The sequence below is a fragment of the Sinocyclocheilus rhinocerous genome, unplaced genomic scaffold (genome assembly GCF_001515625.1).
Source record: "Sinocyclocheilus rhinocerous isolate Xijiao unplaced genomic scaffold, SAMN03320098_v1.1 scaffold3220, whole genome shotgun sequence".
Taxonomy (NCBI): Eukaryota; Metazoa; Chordata; class Actinopteri; order Cypriniformes; family Cyprinidae; genus Sinocyclocheilus; species Sinocyclocheilus rhinocerous.
The window spans coordinates 281,497-299,172 of record NW_015648158.1 but is presented as its reverse complement, the minus strand read 5'-3'; the positions used below and the strand labels follow the sequence as shown (position 1 = coordinate 299,172).

The window sequence follows — 17,676 nt, the reverse complement described above, 5'->3', positions numbered from 1 at the left end:
ATGCCTGATATTAAGATCATTTTATGTGAATATCTGCTGTACTGTTATAAAGATCTCATTGATTTACAAGACAAGCAGCAGAATTTCATCACTTCTTGCTCATATAAATATCAGCGTTTCATATTTTTTGCTCACTTTGGGCCTCTGAATAAAACTGAGCTGTTTTATTCTTAACATTTGTTTTTATATTTTCTTAATATCTTATCTAAAGGTTTGACAAATCTGCTCCATTTCATTATTTCATATGTCAGGCTTTATAGGGTTAAATGTTCCCTTGCAACAAACAAGAATTTACTTTCAGCAAACATCTGGAATGCGAAAGTAAACAAGAGCAGCATAAACGAAAGAAAGGAAACATTCAAACTGTAATTATTAACAGAAAGACTGAATGTGATTTTCAGTGTTGCTTTAAACGATTGGAAATCAGTGATTTGTAAATGCGTGTTTGTCACAGACTGAATAATAGACTCATTCCAGTGAGGTCAAACCTGAAAGCAGTCGTGCTGAAACAATGTTTATATAATTTACTAACACTAATGCAGGAATGTGGAGTCAGAGCATGATCTTACACAACAATAAAGATAAGAGAAAAATGTACAGATCCCAGTAGGGAAATTTAAGAAGGAGACCCAAGAAAAAGTTTTTTTTTTAATTAAAAAAAAAAAATATTTTAAAGTTAATATATATATATATATATATATAATTATAATTTCTAAAAATATATTGTAATTTTATATTCGTATTACATGTCTATGAAACTACTTATACTATATATTTTATATATTTTCCACTGTATACACTGTGCTTAGTGAACTTATGTGAATTAAGTGGAAATAATTTTAGCCATAATTTTTTATTAAAAAGTTTGCACTTTTTCTTGGGTTGCCTTTCTTGAATTATATATGTATATTCAACAACAAAAAAGGTGGGTTCTATACCCACTGTATATGTATGTATGATTCTTCACTAAACAATTATTATTAATATAATAATATAAAATACAATTTTGGTACAATTCATAATTATTTTCAAAAAAATGCAATGCATAAATAAATGTGTGATCTGTCGTGTTGCTGTGGTCACACGTGCATGAATGCATTAAGGACTCCCCTCACAGCGGCGCGGACGGGTCTCTGCTGATTGTAGATGCTGTATTATAAGTGTAGGGCCCCATCATTTTCAGGCAACCTGGAAAAGGTGGGTTCTATACCCACTGTATATGTATGTATGATTCTTCACTAAACAATTATTATTAATATAATAATATAAAATACAATTTTGGTACAATTCATAATTATTTTCAAAAAAATGCAATGCATAAATAAATGCGTGATCTGTCGTGTTGCTGTGGTCACACGTGCATGAATGCATTAAGGACTCCCCTCACAGCGGCGCGGACGGGTCTCTGCTGATTGTAGATGCTGTATTATAAGTGTAGGGCCCCATCATTTTCAGGCAACCTGGGGTCTCGCTGCATTCATCTCTTTCATTTGGGTCGTGTGCGTGCGGCTGCATATTGCTCTTAATCGCCGACGCTTTCAGTGCGTACTGATAATATGATGCAGCACAGCCGGTCTGAGCCGCGTCGCAGACGGGACACCCATGATCCTTTTGTTCTGTCTCGCAGAGGGTCGACACACTTTAACTGCGCTTCTCTTTGTCTACGGCTGCGTGCAGAAGGGAACTCTAGCATGTTTAAGCGCTCCAGCATTCCTGATCAGAGTTTCTCATTTTACTGCTGTCTGTCATTCACACGAACGCTTTAATTCAGTCCAAACCCTCACGTCTGTCACTTCTCCTCCTCCTGTCTCTCTCAGCGACCTCACGCCAATAAATCAGTCTCTCAATCTCTATCTTTGAAAAAAAACTCTACCTGACAATCAGAATTGCATGAGGGATTAAAGCTTGCTTTGAGGGAATTGTTGTTGCATTTTCACACAAAGACACGCATTAATAATGTGATTTATCTTGCAGTGTTTCTGTGAGACTCAGAAAGCTACGAGATTTGACTGAAATATGAGCACAGTAATCCTGGAAAACAGAGTTTCTGTGTCATACTGTAACATCCAGAACATTTACTGAAACAATGCTAAAAAAAGAAGAAATGCTTTACAATAAGGTCTCATTTCTTAACATTAGCTAATGCATGTACTAAAATGAACTAATGAGCTTTTTTTTTCATCACTTAACTATTGCTAATGTTTGTTAATAAACATACAGCTGATCATTGTTTTAATGCAGCATTATTATTAACTAAAATGCAACCATAAAAATATTTTTATTACTGAAATGAAATATAAAAAAGTAAACCTATTTCAGCATTTTATTTTTTACATTTGATTATTCAATGTCTTACTTGAATGCGACTGTTAAATAGACCTACTGTACATGATAACTATAAAAAAAATTAAAGTTGATTTAATTTGCATTTTTTGTATATTGTTTATTTGTCATATTGTTTGTTCTATTTTCAAAATAATGAAATAAAGTGAAATTAAATAAGATTTTGTTCATATAGTTCATCCCTATTTGGGTCTAAATGGTCCGTCATTCTTTATTTCTTTTATATTTTGCTACCTTGTGTAAATATATATTTTTAATAATTCTATTTTTAATAATTTTATTAATTTAATTTGGATGTAGGGGTCAATGAATAAAATAAAATTACACAAACAAACAAATAAAATTTAATTATATAATAAAAATTTTATGAAAAATAGATATAAAATAGATAATGAATAAATAAAAAAATCTAAAATAAATAAAAATTTAATCATAAGATAAATCAATTATTAAATAAAATGACAAAATAACCAAAACGAAATTTAGAAATACATGAATAAATTAAAATGAAAAAGTGAATACAAATTATAAAAATAAGTAAATAATATAAAATGCTAAAATAAATAAAACAATAATAAAAAAAATAATAAAATTAATTAAAATAAATTATTTTAATTAAAGTAAAAAAAACTGTAATAAATTTCAATGGGCTGTACTGCTCTGTAACTTGTAAAATAGTCTTAAAAGTTTGCAATCCTGCCTGAAAAAAACAACATTAATAATATTTGAATGATATGATATTTTGCCATACATTGCTCACCCTTGTATAGCAGTGTCATTCTGTTTTGGTGAGGAAAGTTGCACATGAACAGTTCTCTCTCGCCTGTTTGTTCATTTAAGCTCCTCTGTCCTCTTTAGTGACGGGACAGGTGCAGCCCAGCGCCTCTCCACATGCACACAGGCTCAGCGCCACGATTGTGTGACGAGAACAGCTCTCGTTACAAAGACATGGACGACGGCCAGAGGAGGAATCTTTACTGTCCCGCACATGAAACCCGATTCCCACGGAAAGAGCTTCTACATGTTTAAGAGTTTGAACAGGAGTGTGGTGTTTGATCCAATCTGTGACGGGATTATTACAGATTAAGGTGTGTGATGCACTGTGTTTTATTGTCTTACATGAGCGTTTTATGAATCTGTTCGATGCTGTCCTCTAGTTCCTCTTTCTGGTCGGGGACAAAGCGATATTCAGACACGTAACCTGGCGTGTGTTTGTACGGGTCGTAATCTCCGAGCTCAGCTGTAGGAAAAGACAAAGAGGACACCACATCATATAATATAATAGAATAGAATAGAATAGAATAGAATACAATACAATATAATATAATATAATATAATTCATATAATGTTGGAATAGTCTAGAAATAATAAAACTATATATTTAAATATAATTAATAATTATAATTAAATTAAAAGAAATAAATAAAATGAAATTATAAAAAAATAAATTAAATGTAATTATAAATACACATAAATGAAATTATAAAATGAATGAATAAAAATAAATTGTAAAAATGAAATTATAAAATAAGTAAAAATAAAATGCTAAAATAAAATTATCAAAATATATCATAATAAAAATAAAATGAAATTATAGTAATAAACAAATACGTAAATTTTAATTCTTAAATAAATGAAATTAGACAAACAAATACATGAATAAAGTGAAATTATAACATAAATAAAACTATAAAATTAAAGAAATAAAACATTGAAATTATAAAAATAAATAAAATGAATAAATAAAATGAAATTATAAAATCAGATGAATAAATAAATTAAAAGAAATTGCAAAATAATTAAAATAAAATTATAAGATAAATAAATAAAATGTAATTATAAATACACATAAATAAAATTAAATTATAAAACAAATGAATAAAGAGAAATTGTAAAAATGAAATAAAACGAAATTCTAAAATCAGATGAATAAATAGATTAAAAGAAATTGCAAAATAATTAAAATAAAATCATAAGATAAATAAATAAAATGTAATTATAAATACACATAAATAAAATTAAATTATAAAACGAATGAATAAAAAGAAATGGTAAAAATGAAATTATAAAATAAGTAAAAATAAAATGCTAAAATAAAATTATCAAAATATACCAAACAATTTAATTTAAAATTCAAACGTGTAAAACCACAACAATCACAACATAACGTTTTACTCTAATGTTACACAAAAATATGAGTCATAAAATTGCTTACTATATTAATAATCTTAGAGAGCATCTTATAAAACAAGTTGGGAAGCCTATAACTCATTTGCTGACACTTTATTTCTGTATAAATATCTAGACTGCAATAACATTTGCTGTATTAAATCCCCTGGTACAAATGTATACGTACATTGAATAGCAAGCGCTCCCAGCTGTGTGCTGATGTTAAACGGACAGGGAAGCCTCCCCTGCAGGACGTCCTGCTTTACCTGCAGGAAGAACTCATACCTGACAGAAGACAGAAAGACAGACAGTAAAGAGCATGATATTACTGCAATGACTGAATATTTGCACCTCTAATATCAATATAGTGCTGATTTATTCTCACGATACACAGAACACACACCTTGTAATTTCTTCTTTCAGTTTACAGGGATCTTCAGCGTAAAATTTCACCCCAAAGTAAAGCGTGAACGGAGGTCCAGCTGGAAAGAAGAAAACAACCCATTAACTCAAATACACAGCGGTCTATCTTCTAGAAAAAGTCTAGAAAATAAATATGGGAAATTAATTTACTGGTGACACTAAACATAAACAGTCCTAACCAGATGCAATGCAATGACCCTTTCCGCATCAAGTGATCTGTCTGTCCTTAATTAAAGCAAAACAACAACAAAACAACAACAACAATACGACACAATCACAGCCAATCAGAAGGTATCTGATGTTTAAAGTTGAGCTTTTGGACCAATAAGATTGTGTAGTGGGCGGGGCTACCCAGCATGAAGCCTGGTTAGGACACATAACTAAAATAAATAAATAAACTTAAATTTGAAAATACATAAATAAAATGAAATTATGAAAATAAACAAATAAAATGAAATTTAAAAATCTGTTAATGAAATTGGAATTGTAAAAAAAAAAAAAAAAAAAAAAGAAATTATAAAAATTATGAAAATAAATGAATATGTAAAATGAAATGATTAAATAAATAAATAAATAAATGACATGACATGAAAGTATAAAATATATGAATAAATACATAAAATAAAATTATAAAATTAATAAAAATAAAATTAAATTATACATTAATTAATTAAATAAAATAAAATACAATGAAATGTTTAAATATATATAAATACTATATATAAAGTGAATAAAAATTACAAATAGATATGGATTCATCTGTAGGAAATGGGTCTAAGTGTAGAAATATTTACAAATGTCAAGAGGTGTAACTATCAATTATAAAGTGAAAAAAAAAAAATATATATATATATATATATAAAAAAATGAAATTGGCTGTACTGCTCAGTAACTTCTAAAAGTCTTTAAAAAAACAACCTAAAAAGGACTGTGATAAGATTGTGGATCATAATCCTGCCTAAAAAAATTGTGATATGATATTTTTGCTGTATCGCAGTAGTATGTCATTCTGCTTTGGAAAGGAAAGTTGCATGTTCACAATTATTTCCAAACAGTTTGCTCATTTGAGCACACACTGCCAGTGTTACACAGATTACATGCACTAATAATTAATTATCAAAGCAAAAACAAGAATTATAGGTCATTTTTAGCAGTTGCACAAAATAATTACACATAGCATTATGCTCTACGTCTAAGAAAATCTAATATTTTGGATACATTTAAAACAACAGGGTTAGCAATATAGCAAGGTTGTAGCGACTAATATATAATGCAATAATTTCCCAGAGGAGTGAATTAAACAAATGTGTTGTAAATTCTGCCCTACATTCACATCAGTAGATATGCAAATACTCAGCTTGCTGTGCAACTAAACACGCAAACATAATTGTATTCATTACTACTTATTTAGACGGGCTTAAGCGCATAATTACTTCCAAATTATCATCTGAAATGCAATGTGAGTTTTATCAGGAGGCCTTTAGAGAATCATTACGGCTCCGTCTCCTGCTGTGCCGATCCATATTTAATCTCCACTGAAGATGGAGGATCATCATTAGGTCAGTGTTTCATCCCATGATGCATTAAAGACCGTCTCTGAAGATTTCTGAGGAGTGTTTAAACAGAAACCAGTGCATACTTACTTGTTATCAAATCTTTATGTTCAGCGAGTGTTTTAGAGGGATCGAGCCAGTACTGTAAACATAAGAGAGGAGATGAGATCAGATCAAAACATCAGAAACATCAGAACTGAAGCATTGAGCTTTCTTTTGTGAGTAGAACTGAAGCTTTATTTCAGTTTTGAGCTTCGAGCTGCTGAGATGTTCAGTCATGCAAGTGCTGGCATAATATGAGGCCTAATAAAAGCGGCCGCTCAAACAGACTCTTAAAAAGTCACTGTGGCCTTCATCAATAAAACATGAAGCTGGAGCACGTCAGAGCATGTCATCTGGAGCTCATTCTGTCATTCTTCAGCCGGTCCGCTCATCCTCAAAAAAACATTCCTCAGACTTTAATCGAACACTGCATTTGTGCTGGTTTTGATGGACCTAAAAACAGACCAACTTAAAAGCTAATATGATTTTTTACAATTTCTGAAGAGTTTGCAAAACTCACCCTCGTGATGCCAGGATTAGGGCCGGATGATTTGCGTGATGCGGAAAACGCGGATGGAATCGGAATCCAGTCATAAAATGGAATTTAATGTATAACGCGGAATGTCACGGAATTTGCCAAATTTTGAACGAATAAATCAAAAGTAGGTCAGTACACTTAAATCAAATGGCTATATGGACTAGAGTCTGTGACTATTAAAATATGTATTTAAATATGAATCCTGCAGGTTCTGCGTGTCTCTGTGTGAATGAATAATTTAGTTTCCTACACATACTGAAGCGCGGGTGACACTCGCAATGTTTTCAGCGTCTGCCGTCTCACTAAATGAGACAACGACTCCAGAACTGCTCTGAAAAACTACCACCATATCATATACACACACAAACAAAATTCTCCACGGCAACCCGTCAAAATAAAAGTTCGGTTTAACTTGAAGAAATTGTGACAGAAATATATTACTATTGTGCAGTAGAAGCTAGGCAAAAAGTAATCATACGGTGATTGGCCTCAACTAGAATATAGGTCTTACTACTATTACTATTATTATTAAAACTTTGTTTTTAAGGAATGATCACACAAAGGTTCTTCCATATTTTAATTTTAACAGTAAACATCTGTTGTGCAGCACTTTGTTTGCCCCACCCCCCAAAATGAAAAGCTTTGTTTAATTTTCATTTGATTAAAATTAAAAGATAAATAAAATGTATATTTTTTATGCCATAACACTGAAAAAACCTAAACAATTAATAGAAAAAAAGACAATTAAAATTTAAACCATTAAAATTAAATCCAGTCAAATTAAAACGGAAAACACAGAATTTGGTAAAACAAACAAACAAACAAAAAATAATAACACATACAATACAATAAAACAGAATTTGAGAAAAAATAAAACAGATTTCATAACGCCCTAAAAAATTAGATTCTTGTTAAACTTTTAATAAAATGATGTTAACTAATTTTATGATTTCACTTAATTAGACATGCTTTTCGATTAATAAAATTTAATTTAATCATTAAAGTCCAGATAAATCAAAGAGGAAAAATGGAATCCTGAAAAATTAATACGGAAAAAACTGAATTTGGGGAAAAAATAAAACAGATTATAAAACAGCCCTACAAGATGTTCTGGGTTGTTACTAGGATGTTGCTAGGCAGTTTGTAGAGTGCTCTAGGTGGCTGCTATTTGTGTTGTCAAAAATATAGATTTTTCTATACTTATCCATACTGAAATATCTAAAATGATTTCAATACTCTTTTTTTTTGCAGTATTGAGACACAATACCACCGATACATCTATACACCGTAAGTATGCGCATGTTGCCCAACAAAATACACATTTAACAACACATATTTACCCCAAACTCACTTCATACCGTCAGTCGAGTGTTTGAAATAACTTCCTTTTGTGATCTGAGTGGCTTCTTATCATAGAATGAGGCCGAAAGCATAATTTTGTAGTATTCTACACTGTAATACAGTACATACTATGTCGATTAGCATTGCATTATAAATCCACTTTATTCTTGTGAGTATACCCGAGATGGCTTGAAGAGCACAGATAAACCTTTATAAAGCTTTATGTTTGATCAGTTAAAGGGTTTCTATCTTTTGTTATTCAGCTACAGTGATGTTAGGGATTTCCTGGAACGTTCTATTACTTCTGTGAGGAATAAGTGGCGTACAGTATGAATGAAACATACATTACATGTGTTTACAGTGCTCCATAATGGGAAAAAATAATACTTCTCTCGAAAAAAAATTGAATTAAACATATGCAATTTTTTTTTATTAGTATAAAAATGTACCTCATTGTCATGTTCTAGCCTTGTTATATTTATCTTTCGATAAAAATCTAAAATTTTATGCCCTTATGGTATCGAAAGTAGTATTGAATATCGATATTTTTCAAGTTATCGTATCAAAATTTAAAATTCCAGTATTGTGACAACACTACGCTACAGGACAATGTTCAAACTGAATTTTAACACCAACTATGAGCAATAATTAAAGTGATGCTTCCATTAGCAAACACAACATCAACTATCAGGGCACTAACAGTGATTTGCTCAATCTGTGAGGCGCTTCAGCTTATTAACTTTATAACAAACACAGCCTGAAGTTCCCTTTCAGTCGGTCACTCTCGACGTCACGTCGGATGACCGACGAATTGGGATCTCGCTTAGAGAGACCAATCCACTTCGAGTGTAAACTAAACGAGCCAATGCACATTGGCATGCGATTATTGCATCCAGCTGCTGCTGATCACAGCGTGAGTATAAGTAGGCAGCAGATGCAGCGCATATTCAGCTTTTCGCTGAGGAGCCGAGCGATCACATCGTTCTGCTCCTGACTACTCTACTGAGACAAGAAGACTGAACGAGTTCAGCACGCTCTTGGAGAGCTCTTCGTGTTGGCGGTACAGCGCTTCAGCGGTGGTGGTTTCCCGTGTCGAGTGGGTTGCACACAGCAGGCTGCACTACCCCTGTGTGTGTTGCAGACGGCCATCTCCCCTGTGCGCTTCAGCACACTAAAAGAGCAATTTCCATACTAAGCAGCTGGATGCAATAATTGCATGCCAATGTGCATTGGCTCGTTTAGTTTACACTCGAAGTAGATTGGTCCCTCTATGCGAGATCCCAATTCGTCGGTCATCCGACGTGACGTCGAGAGTGACCGACTGAAAGGGAACGTCTCGGTTACGTATGTAACCCTCGTTCCCTGAAGGAGGGAACGGAGACGTCACGTCCCGTCGCCACAGCTCCTGTACCACCGCTGAGCGGCCGGGTCACCGGCTTGGCTCCTCAGCGAAAACCTGAATATGCGTTGCATCTGCTGCCTACTTATACTCACGCTGTGATCAGCAGCAGCTGGATGCAATAATCGCATGCCAATGTGCATTGGCTCGTTTAGTTTACACTCGAAGTGGATTGGTCTCTCTAAGCGAGATCCCAATTCGTCGGTCATCCGACGTGACGTCTCCGTTCCCTCCTTCAGGGAACGAGGGTTACATACGTAACCGAGACGATCTTCTTCATGTTTTCGACTCTTGTCAGATGATATTTCAGTGAAGTCAGGAGGGTATGCTATCTGGTGTCGCCTTGCAGACAAGATTTATATGCCATTTAATGAATGTGTAAATGAGCATGCATGAAATACTTTATATGGACAGAGAGAGACAAAGCAAACAAACATCTGTGCAAACAATAAGAACTGAGTGAAGGTGTGTGTGCAGACGGGAGGAGGATTAGTGCTACGCGTTATTCAATTAGAATACGTTAATTGAGTCGACTGATGTAATAATCACATTAGAGCAGCTGCTGTTTCACTGAAAACTGAAGAGCTGAAAAACACAACAGACAGAGTCTTCATTGCCAAGACCAAGGGAGGATTTTATTACTTCAGTCATGGCAGATGATTTGAACAAACCTTTACTATTTTACTAAGTGATCAGACTTACAATTTTCACTTGGTGAAGAACAAAACAGGTGAAAAAATCCCACAAACTTGTATTGAGGAAAGGACCCGAGCTACAGACGTTGAAGTAATATACTGTATATTAACTATTACATATCAATGTTATAATTGAAATAAAGCAGAAGTAATATAAAACATGAACATAACTCAGGACTCCCTAACAACTGAACCTCAAGATGTTAATGACTCAGAACACCTTAGCAACTGCATAGCAATGACCTAGCAACCACTCAGAACTCCCTAGCAACTGAACTGCAAGATGTTAATGATTCAGAACACTTTAGCAACAACCTAGCAACCACCCAGAACACCCTAGCAACTAAATATCAAGATGTTAATAATGACAATAACAATGAACACCATAGTGACCGTATAGCAATGACCTAGCAACCACTCTGAACTCCCTAGCAACTGAACTGCAAGATGTTAATGACTCAGAACACTTTAGCAACAACCTAGCAACCACCCAGAACACCCTAGAAACTAAATATCAAGATGTTAACAATGACAATAACAATGAACACCATAGTGACCGTATAGCAATGACCTAGCAACCACTCTGAACTCCCTAGCAACTGAACTGCAAGATGTTAATGACTCAGAACACTTTAGCAACAACCTAGCAACCACCCAGAACACCCTAGAAACTAAATATCAAGATGTTAGCAATGACAATAACAATGAACACCCCAGTGACGGTATAGCAATGAACTAGCAACCACTCTGAACTCCCTAGCAACTGAATTGCAAGATGTAAATGCCCCAGAACACCTTAGCAACTGCATAGCAACGACTTAGCAACCACATAAAACTCCATAGCAACTGAACTGCAAGATGTTAATGACTCAGAACACCTTAGCAACCACATAGCAACAACCTACCAACCACTCAGGACTCCCTAACAACTGAATTGCAAGATGTTAAAGACTCAGAACACCTTAGCAACTGCCTAGCAACACCCTAGAATAATTGTGATGACCCTAGAATCAGCTTTGCATGAACAAGCAGCTTAAATTTTTGCCCAGAAATGTAAATAACTAGTTCAAAACAAGACAGCAGTTTCTCCTCCAATGGATGTGGACAGATGTTTTATTTTAAATGTATAATAGCATGTTAAAAATGTCTCCACCGAAGGAATTCTCAGTGCCTTACAATTAGATGATCCATCTATGAGTCAAGAGTACATGTAAACCACACCCACACAGCAGAAAAAACACGCTTCTGTGTAAATTACACCCGTTTTGAGGAGGGATTTTTATCTTCCGTCTCTTTTTACCGTAATAACCGTTCATAGAGTTGACAGATTTGTGTAAATGTAAGTTACTGCGTACCTCTCGCCCAGTGCATGCTCAGTAATAAATCCAGGCTCGTGGGACAGGGCCCGCAAGGCATTGTGGGAAACACCTCTGTCTTTGGTCGAGCTTATCAGGTAATGACTGTTGTGTTCTTTCACAATGCTGCACATTGACTTACCCAAAATTTGGCCCCTGGGTAAACCTAACCACCCTTTACCTCAGACGTGACCCTTAGGACCTTATGACTAATTAATGTCTTAGCAAACTTCCTTAAAGGAATAGTTCACCCAAAAATGAACTCGCCCTCATGTCCTTCCAAACCTTTTCATTTTTATCTGAAAAAAAAAAAAAAAGATGATCTTTTGAAGAATGTTGGTAACCAAAAAGTTTTGGTTCCCATTGGCTTCCATTATTTGGACACAAAGTACAATGGTAGTCAATGGGAACCAAAACATTCTTCAAAACATGTGTTCAACAGAAAAAAGAAGGTTATACAGGTTTGGAATGACATGAGGGAGAGTAAATGATGGCAGAATCTTAATTTTTGAACTGACATGGGATCAAATCTTCAAGAACTCACCGTTTGATGACTGCAGTCGCAATAGCGAAGCCCAAAATACTCGGTTTCAGCGAGGTTCACATGACTGAAAACATAGTCCAGCACTACAGAACCTTTGGTTGATTTCTGTGGAGAAAGGTGGAACATGCATTAGAAATCTCATCATGAACAAACTGTTTTCAGATTGCAAACAACATTTAAAGGAATAGTTTACTCAAAAAATGAAAATTTGCTGAAAATCTACCTATACTCTGGCCATTTAAGATGTACATGAGTTTGTTTCTTCATCAGATTTGGAGAAATGTAGCATTGCATCAGTGTCTCAGCAATGGATGCTCTGCAGTGAATGGGTGCCGTCAGAATGAGAGCTGATAAAAACATCACAATAATCCACAGCACTCCAGTCCATCAGTGAACATCTGGAGAAGACAAAAGCTGAAACAAATCCAGCATTAAGACGTTTTTTTTTACTTCAAACCGGCTAAAATACAAGTCCTTAATCCATAATAACGCTTCCTCCAGTGAAAAAGTCGTCTGGTCTGAACCCGGAGAGAAATCTGCTCAGATCAAACACTTGTTTCTTACAAACACGCAGCTTTTGTCTTCTCCAGATGTTAACTGATGGACTGGAGTGGTGTGGATTATTGTGGGATTATTGTGATGTTTTTATCAGCTCTCATTCTGACTGTTTGGACTCTCATTCTGACGGCACCCATTCACTGCAGAGCATCCACTGCTGCGACACTGATGCAATGCTACATTTCTCCAAACCTGATGAAGAAACAAACTCATCCACATCTTGGATGGCCTGAGGGTGAGCACATTCTCAGCAAATGTTAATTTTTGGGTGAACTATTGCTTTAAAGTTTCAAGTTCACCTGTATTGCATCTCTCCTGACAGTGAGAGGAGGGTTTGTGGCTTTGTTCTGATTTAATACGGTGTTTGACAGGTTACTTTCAACCAGAAACCGCACCTATGATAAATGACCCGTGCACACACCGGTTACAGCATGAAAACAAACCGCTAATGCCAATAAAGCCAAGAATGACTAAGTAAATAGAGGTAAAAAGAGTTCAGATAAAGGAAACTCAATGACTAATCCGTCTGACGATCTTTTCCTTGTTTTTGAATATTGCTCTTAATGTCCTACAGTTGTTTGATATTTCTACCCAGACAGATAAAGGTGACCTTTATCTGACATAAGCGATTTATCACTCACAAACACAGCTGTGATGTGAACTGACACCAAAGAAAACACGTGTACCGATGTGTTTCAGTCCGTCACACAATGAGAATGAGTTATAGACTTGACTTTTCTGAAAGAAGGCTCTTCTCATTTATTTGATACAGATAAATGTGAAATATTTTTATGATTTAAAATAGCTGTTTTCTATGTTAATATGTTGTAAACAGTAATTTATTTCTGTGATCAAAGCTGTATTTTCAGCATCATTACTCCAGTCTTCAGTGTCACATGATCTTCAGAAATCATTCTAATATGCTGATTTGCTGCTCAAGAAACATTTCTGATTATTATCAATGTTGAAAACAATTGTGCTGATGAATATTTTTGCGGAAACTGATACATTTTATTTTTCAGGATTCACAGATGAAAGTTCAAAAGAACAGCGTTTATTTAAAACAGAAATGTTTTGTCACATTATAAATGTCTTTACTGACACTTTTGATGAAGTATGAATTAAAAAAAAAACTCAGTGACCTCAAGTTGTGAACAGTAGTGTATATTAAGATATTTATGCATTTGCTAGCAGCAAATCAGCATATTAGAATGATTTCTGAAGATCATGTGATACTGAAGACTGAAGAGTAATGATGCTGAAAATACAGCTTTGATCGCAGAAATAAATTACATTTTAACAGATATTCACATAGAAAACAGCTATTTTAAATTGTAATAATATTTCACATCATTACTGTTTTTACTATATTTTTCATCAAAGAAATCCAGCCTTGGTGAGCAGAAGAGCCTTCATTTTAAAAACATGAAAAAAAATTGTACCAACCACAAACTTTGAACAGTAGCATATGGTTTTAATAAACTAAACCGGTGTGGCATGAGCATCTTCGTGCTAGTAAATTCATGCAACAAGTACGTTACCACCAATTAAATCTTTACTGTGGTCATAAATCTTCAGTGTTTATGTGACATCTCTGCTGATAGTTGTGCAACTGCAGCTCAGACGTATGACAGACGGAGAGTGAGAGGAGCTTCTGCCCGCTGGGAGTGTGTGTGTGTGTGTGTGTGTTTGCTGTAAGAACACACACACATAAAACACACAAAGGGACGTATGTCATGATCGCTCCTGTTACATGCTGCAGGGTGAAACACAATGAACTTCACATCTGAAACACTATATCGCTACAGCAGCAAACCCACAGGACTGAGAAATCACACACAACATCTCTTCACCTAGACAGCAATGCAATTAAACGGAGAGCAAGTGGAGAGGTTTCTCCTAAAACGACCGCAGTAATCTCACACGTGTCTCAAAAGTGTCTCAGATTTTCCAGATCCAAAAGTCTGAATATTAAAGATCTCAAACATTTCTCATCAAATTAGCTGAGCTGCTCCACATTCATTTAATAGCTCTAAACTCTTACTGTATGACAACCATTGACTCTTTTGGGTCTGTTTTTATTGATATCATTAAAAACACTGAGAGAAACAAAGTTGATACTTCAATAAAACGTGATTGAATCAAAATTTGAGCAATCACATTCTCTTTTCAGAGATCTAAAGAGATCAAATCAATGTAACTGTTTGCAAAAATTTACCACACCGAAAATTTTTGAAATTCACTTTGAAATAATTGTCATTTAGAAATCGCTAGTAAATTGAAATGAATTAAATTGATTTAAACTGAAATTGTATTTTCTTGTAAAACATGATGTAATGATCTAATCTTTTTTATTTACAACTACTGCATTTAATGTGGTATTAGGGCAAAAGTTAAAGCCTTGCAATGCATTTTATATCCAAACACAAAGAGAAATCCACTGATAATAATCAGGAGAAGAAAAATGTAATAAAATCTGAACTATATATATAGTTCAGATTTTATTACATATACAGTATATATAATAACAATAATAATAATATATAGGTATGCAAGTATACATATAATAATAATAATAATTATTATTATTTTAAATATGCTAAAAAAAAATCTGTGAGAAAGAATGTTGAGAAAACCGAAAATATGTGGACAAAAATGTTAATTTAAATAAATATATAAATAAGAGATGACAAAGCCAAAATGAAATATTTAGCGTAAAACTGAAAATAATGTTTATTTCATAATCAATTAATGAATCACATTTATTTCATAATCAAAGTGAAAACATTTAAATTGCACATTTATATCACCTTTTTAATGATATAGCCTAATTATGTTTCTACTTCAATTTGTTGTTGAAATATAAACTTTTAAACGGTGGTTGTAGTAAAAACTTGTTTTCGCGGCAGATTTATTCAAACATACATTAAATAATGGAGATAACAGGTTAATGGAAGTAACTGAAAACTCGATAAGCCTGAAAAGAGCAAAATTTAAGCAATAAGATTCTCTCTGAACAGAGCTACAGGAATAAACGTAAGTTTGCAAAACTGCATGATATGTCAACTATGGTAAACTCAGGTTTATTAAGGACATTCTTCTATAAATAGTTTTTTACGGTGGACACTGAGTGCTCAGATGTTTAAGACGCTCAGGTTTCCACCCGATGGTGAAATATCTATCAAAGCTGAACACGCAGAGGGAACACAGGTACGGCCTTACCAGGGAAAAACCCCTCATTGTGTGTGACCTCTGTAACTCAAGTCCCAAAAGCCCAGCGGGAGGAGAGCTGAACACGGCACACCGCAAACACCAACCATCCTCCTAAAACATGCCCTCCGCATTCCTGCCGTATCTCTCTTCCCGACAAGACTTGTGCGCAGATCAGGGTGGGAATGTTCAAACAACAGGCAAGAGTGAAATGAATAGATAGGAAACGGGTTTCCTTGAGTAGAGAAATGCACCGGCGCTTTTCCCACCTACTGTAGATAAAAACGAAACGCTAGCCGGGCAAAGCTTTCCTGTGCCCACGTCTGTTTATTTCCATCGGATAGAAATGCTGATAAGAAAGCCACAGCAGATTAGTGTTCAAATGCATTATCAAGCGTACACTAATAACGGCTTTATTCTGAGGGACAAGTGGGAAAAAAAACTTTACAGCATTTGAAAGCCGTGCAATGCATTTTAAATACAAATACAAAGAGAAATCAACTCTATCCGATAATCAGGGGAAAGAAAAAGGCCTAATATCTGAACTTTACTTTCATTTTTTAAACTGTGCATTATAAACTGTATACTTTCCTCTCTAAAAAAAATCATGGTACTAAATGATGATATATATATATATTTATTAACTAATATATAATGGCAAACTTGTAGTGTATATATAAAAAATAAAAAATTATCACATATTATTATACAATTATACAGTACATACTGCATACTGCAAAAGTAGATTAATTAATATTGTAGCACGGCCTTCTGAACACAACCTTTGTTAAAAATTGAGTCTTGAGAAAATCTGTGGAGAAAAAAAAACGTTCTCTTCAAACTCACGAGAAAGAAAGAATATTTTATATTTTCATGACAGTTTGTTAATAATTGCAGACTGGGAGGTAAATGAAACAAGCACAGGCACAGATCTAATAAATAAAGACTGATCTGAGGTGAAACGAAGCCTTTTGCATCGATTTCAGACGGTCAATCAGACAGATGAACTAATGAGACTGATTTGTTTAGTGAAAGCAGAAACGTGTGTCTGATAACACGAGCTAATCAAATAAAAGCCTGGAAAAGATGCACAACATGCTCACACACTTTTGCTCTTTTACTAACACTCTCCTATCATCCAGATTTGCTTAATTACACAAAGAAGAACATGCAGCCATTTAAAATGCTGCGAATGCAATCACACTAATATCTCAAATCAAACACCAAGTACATAAATCAATCGGAAAATGTGCTTAATTGCCTTGAAAGGAACTGGCAATGGTCCTAAAACATGTGACTGGGGGTGAAATATGACCCGGATGAGCTCTTGACAGGTTTCCTCAGATCCCTGAGAGATTCTGGAGGTTTGATCATTGAGGAGATTCTTTGAAACAATTAACTCTCTTTGACATGCCCTGTTGTTCCCATAGCAACGGGGTCACTATTAACGAGACCCGACCATCTGCTGACCGCTGGTGTGTGTGTGTGTGTGTGTGAGAGTGTGTG

At 34.3% G+C, this 17,676-nt stretch overlaps 1 protein-coding gene across 2 annotated transcripts in view; it reads right to left on the bottom strand.

Annotated features, from left to right (window-relative positions):
• Positions 1-17,676, bottom strand: part of epb41l4a (erythrocyte membrane protein band 4.1 like 4A) — a 48,168-nt gene that overhangs the window by 21,193 nt on the left and 9,299 nt on the right. Inside the window, exons 2-6 of one of the 2 annotated variants that reach the window (XM_016514257.1) lie at positions 12,403-12,507; positions 6,579-6,630; positions 4,916-4,994; positions 4,700-4,797; positions 3,463-3,583 (exon numbers count right to left, since the gene is read on the bottom strand). In XM_016514257.1, coding sequence (XP_016369743.1) covers positions 3,463-3,583; positions 4,700-4,797; positions 4,916-4,994; positions 6,579-6,630; positions 12,403-12,507 — 455 coding nt within the window. The remainder of the gene's footprint in view (positions 1-3,462; positions 3,584-4,699; positions 4,798-4,915; positions 4,995-6,578; positions 6,631-12,402; positions 12,508-17,676) is intronic. The other variant, XM_016514258.1, reaches the window with a different exon arrangement.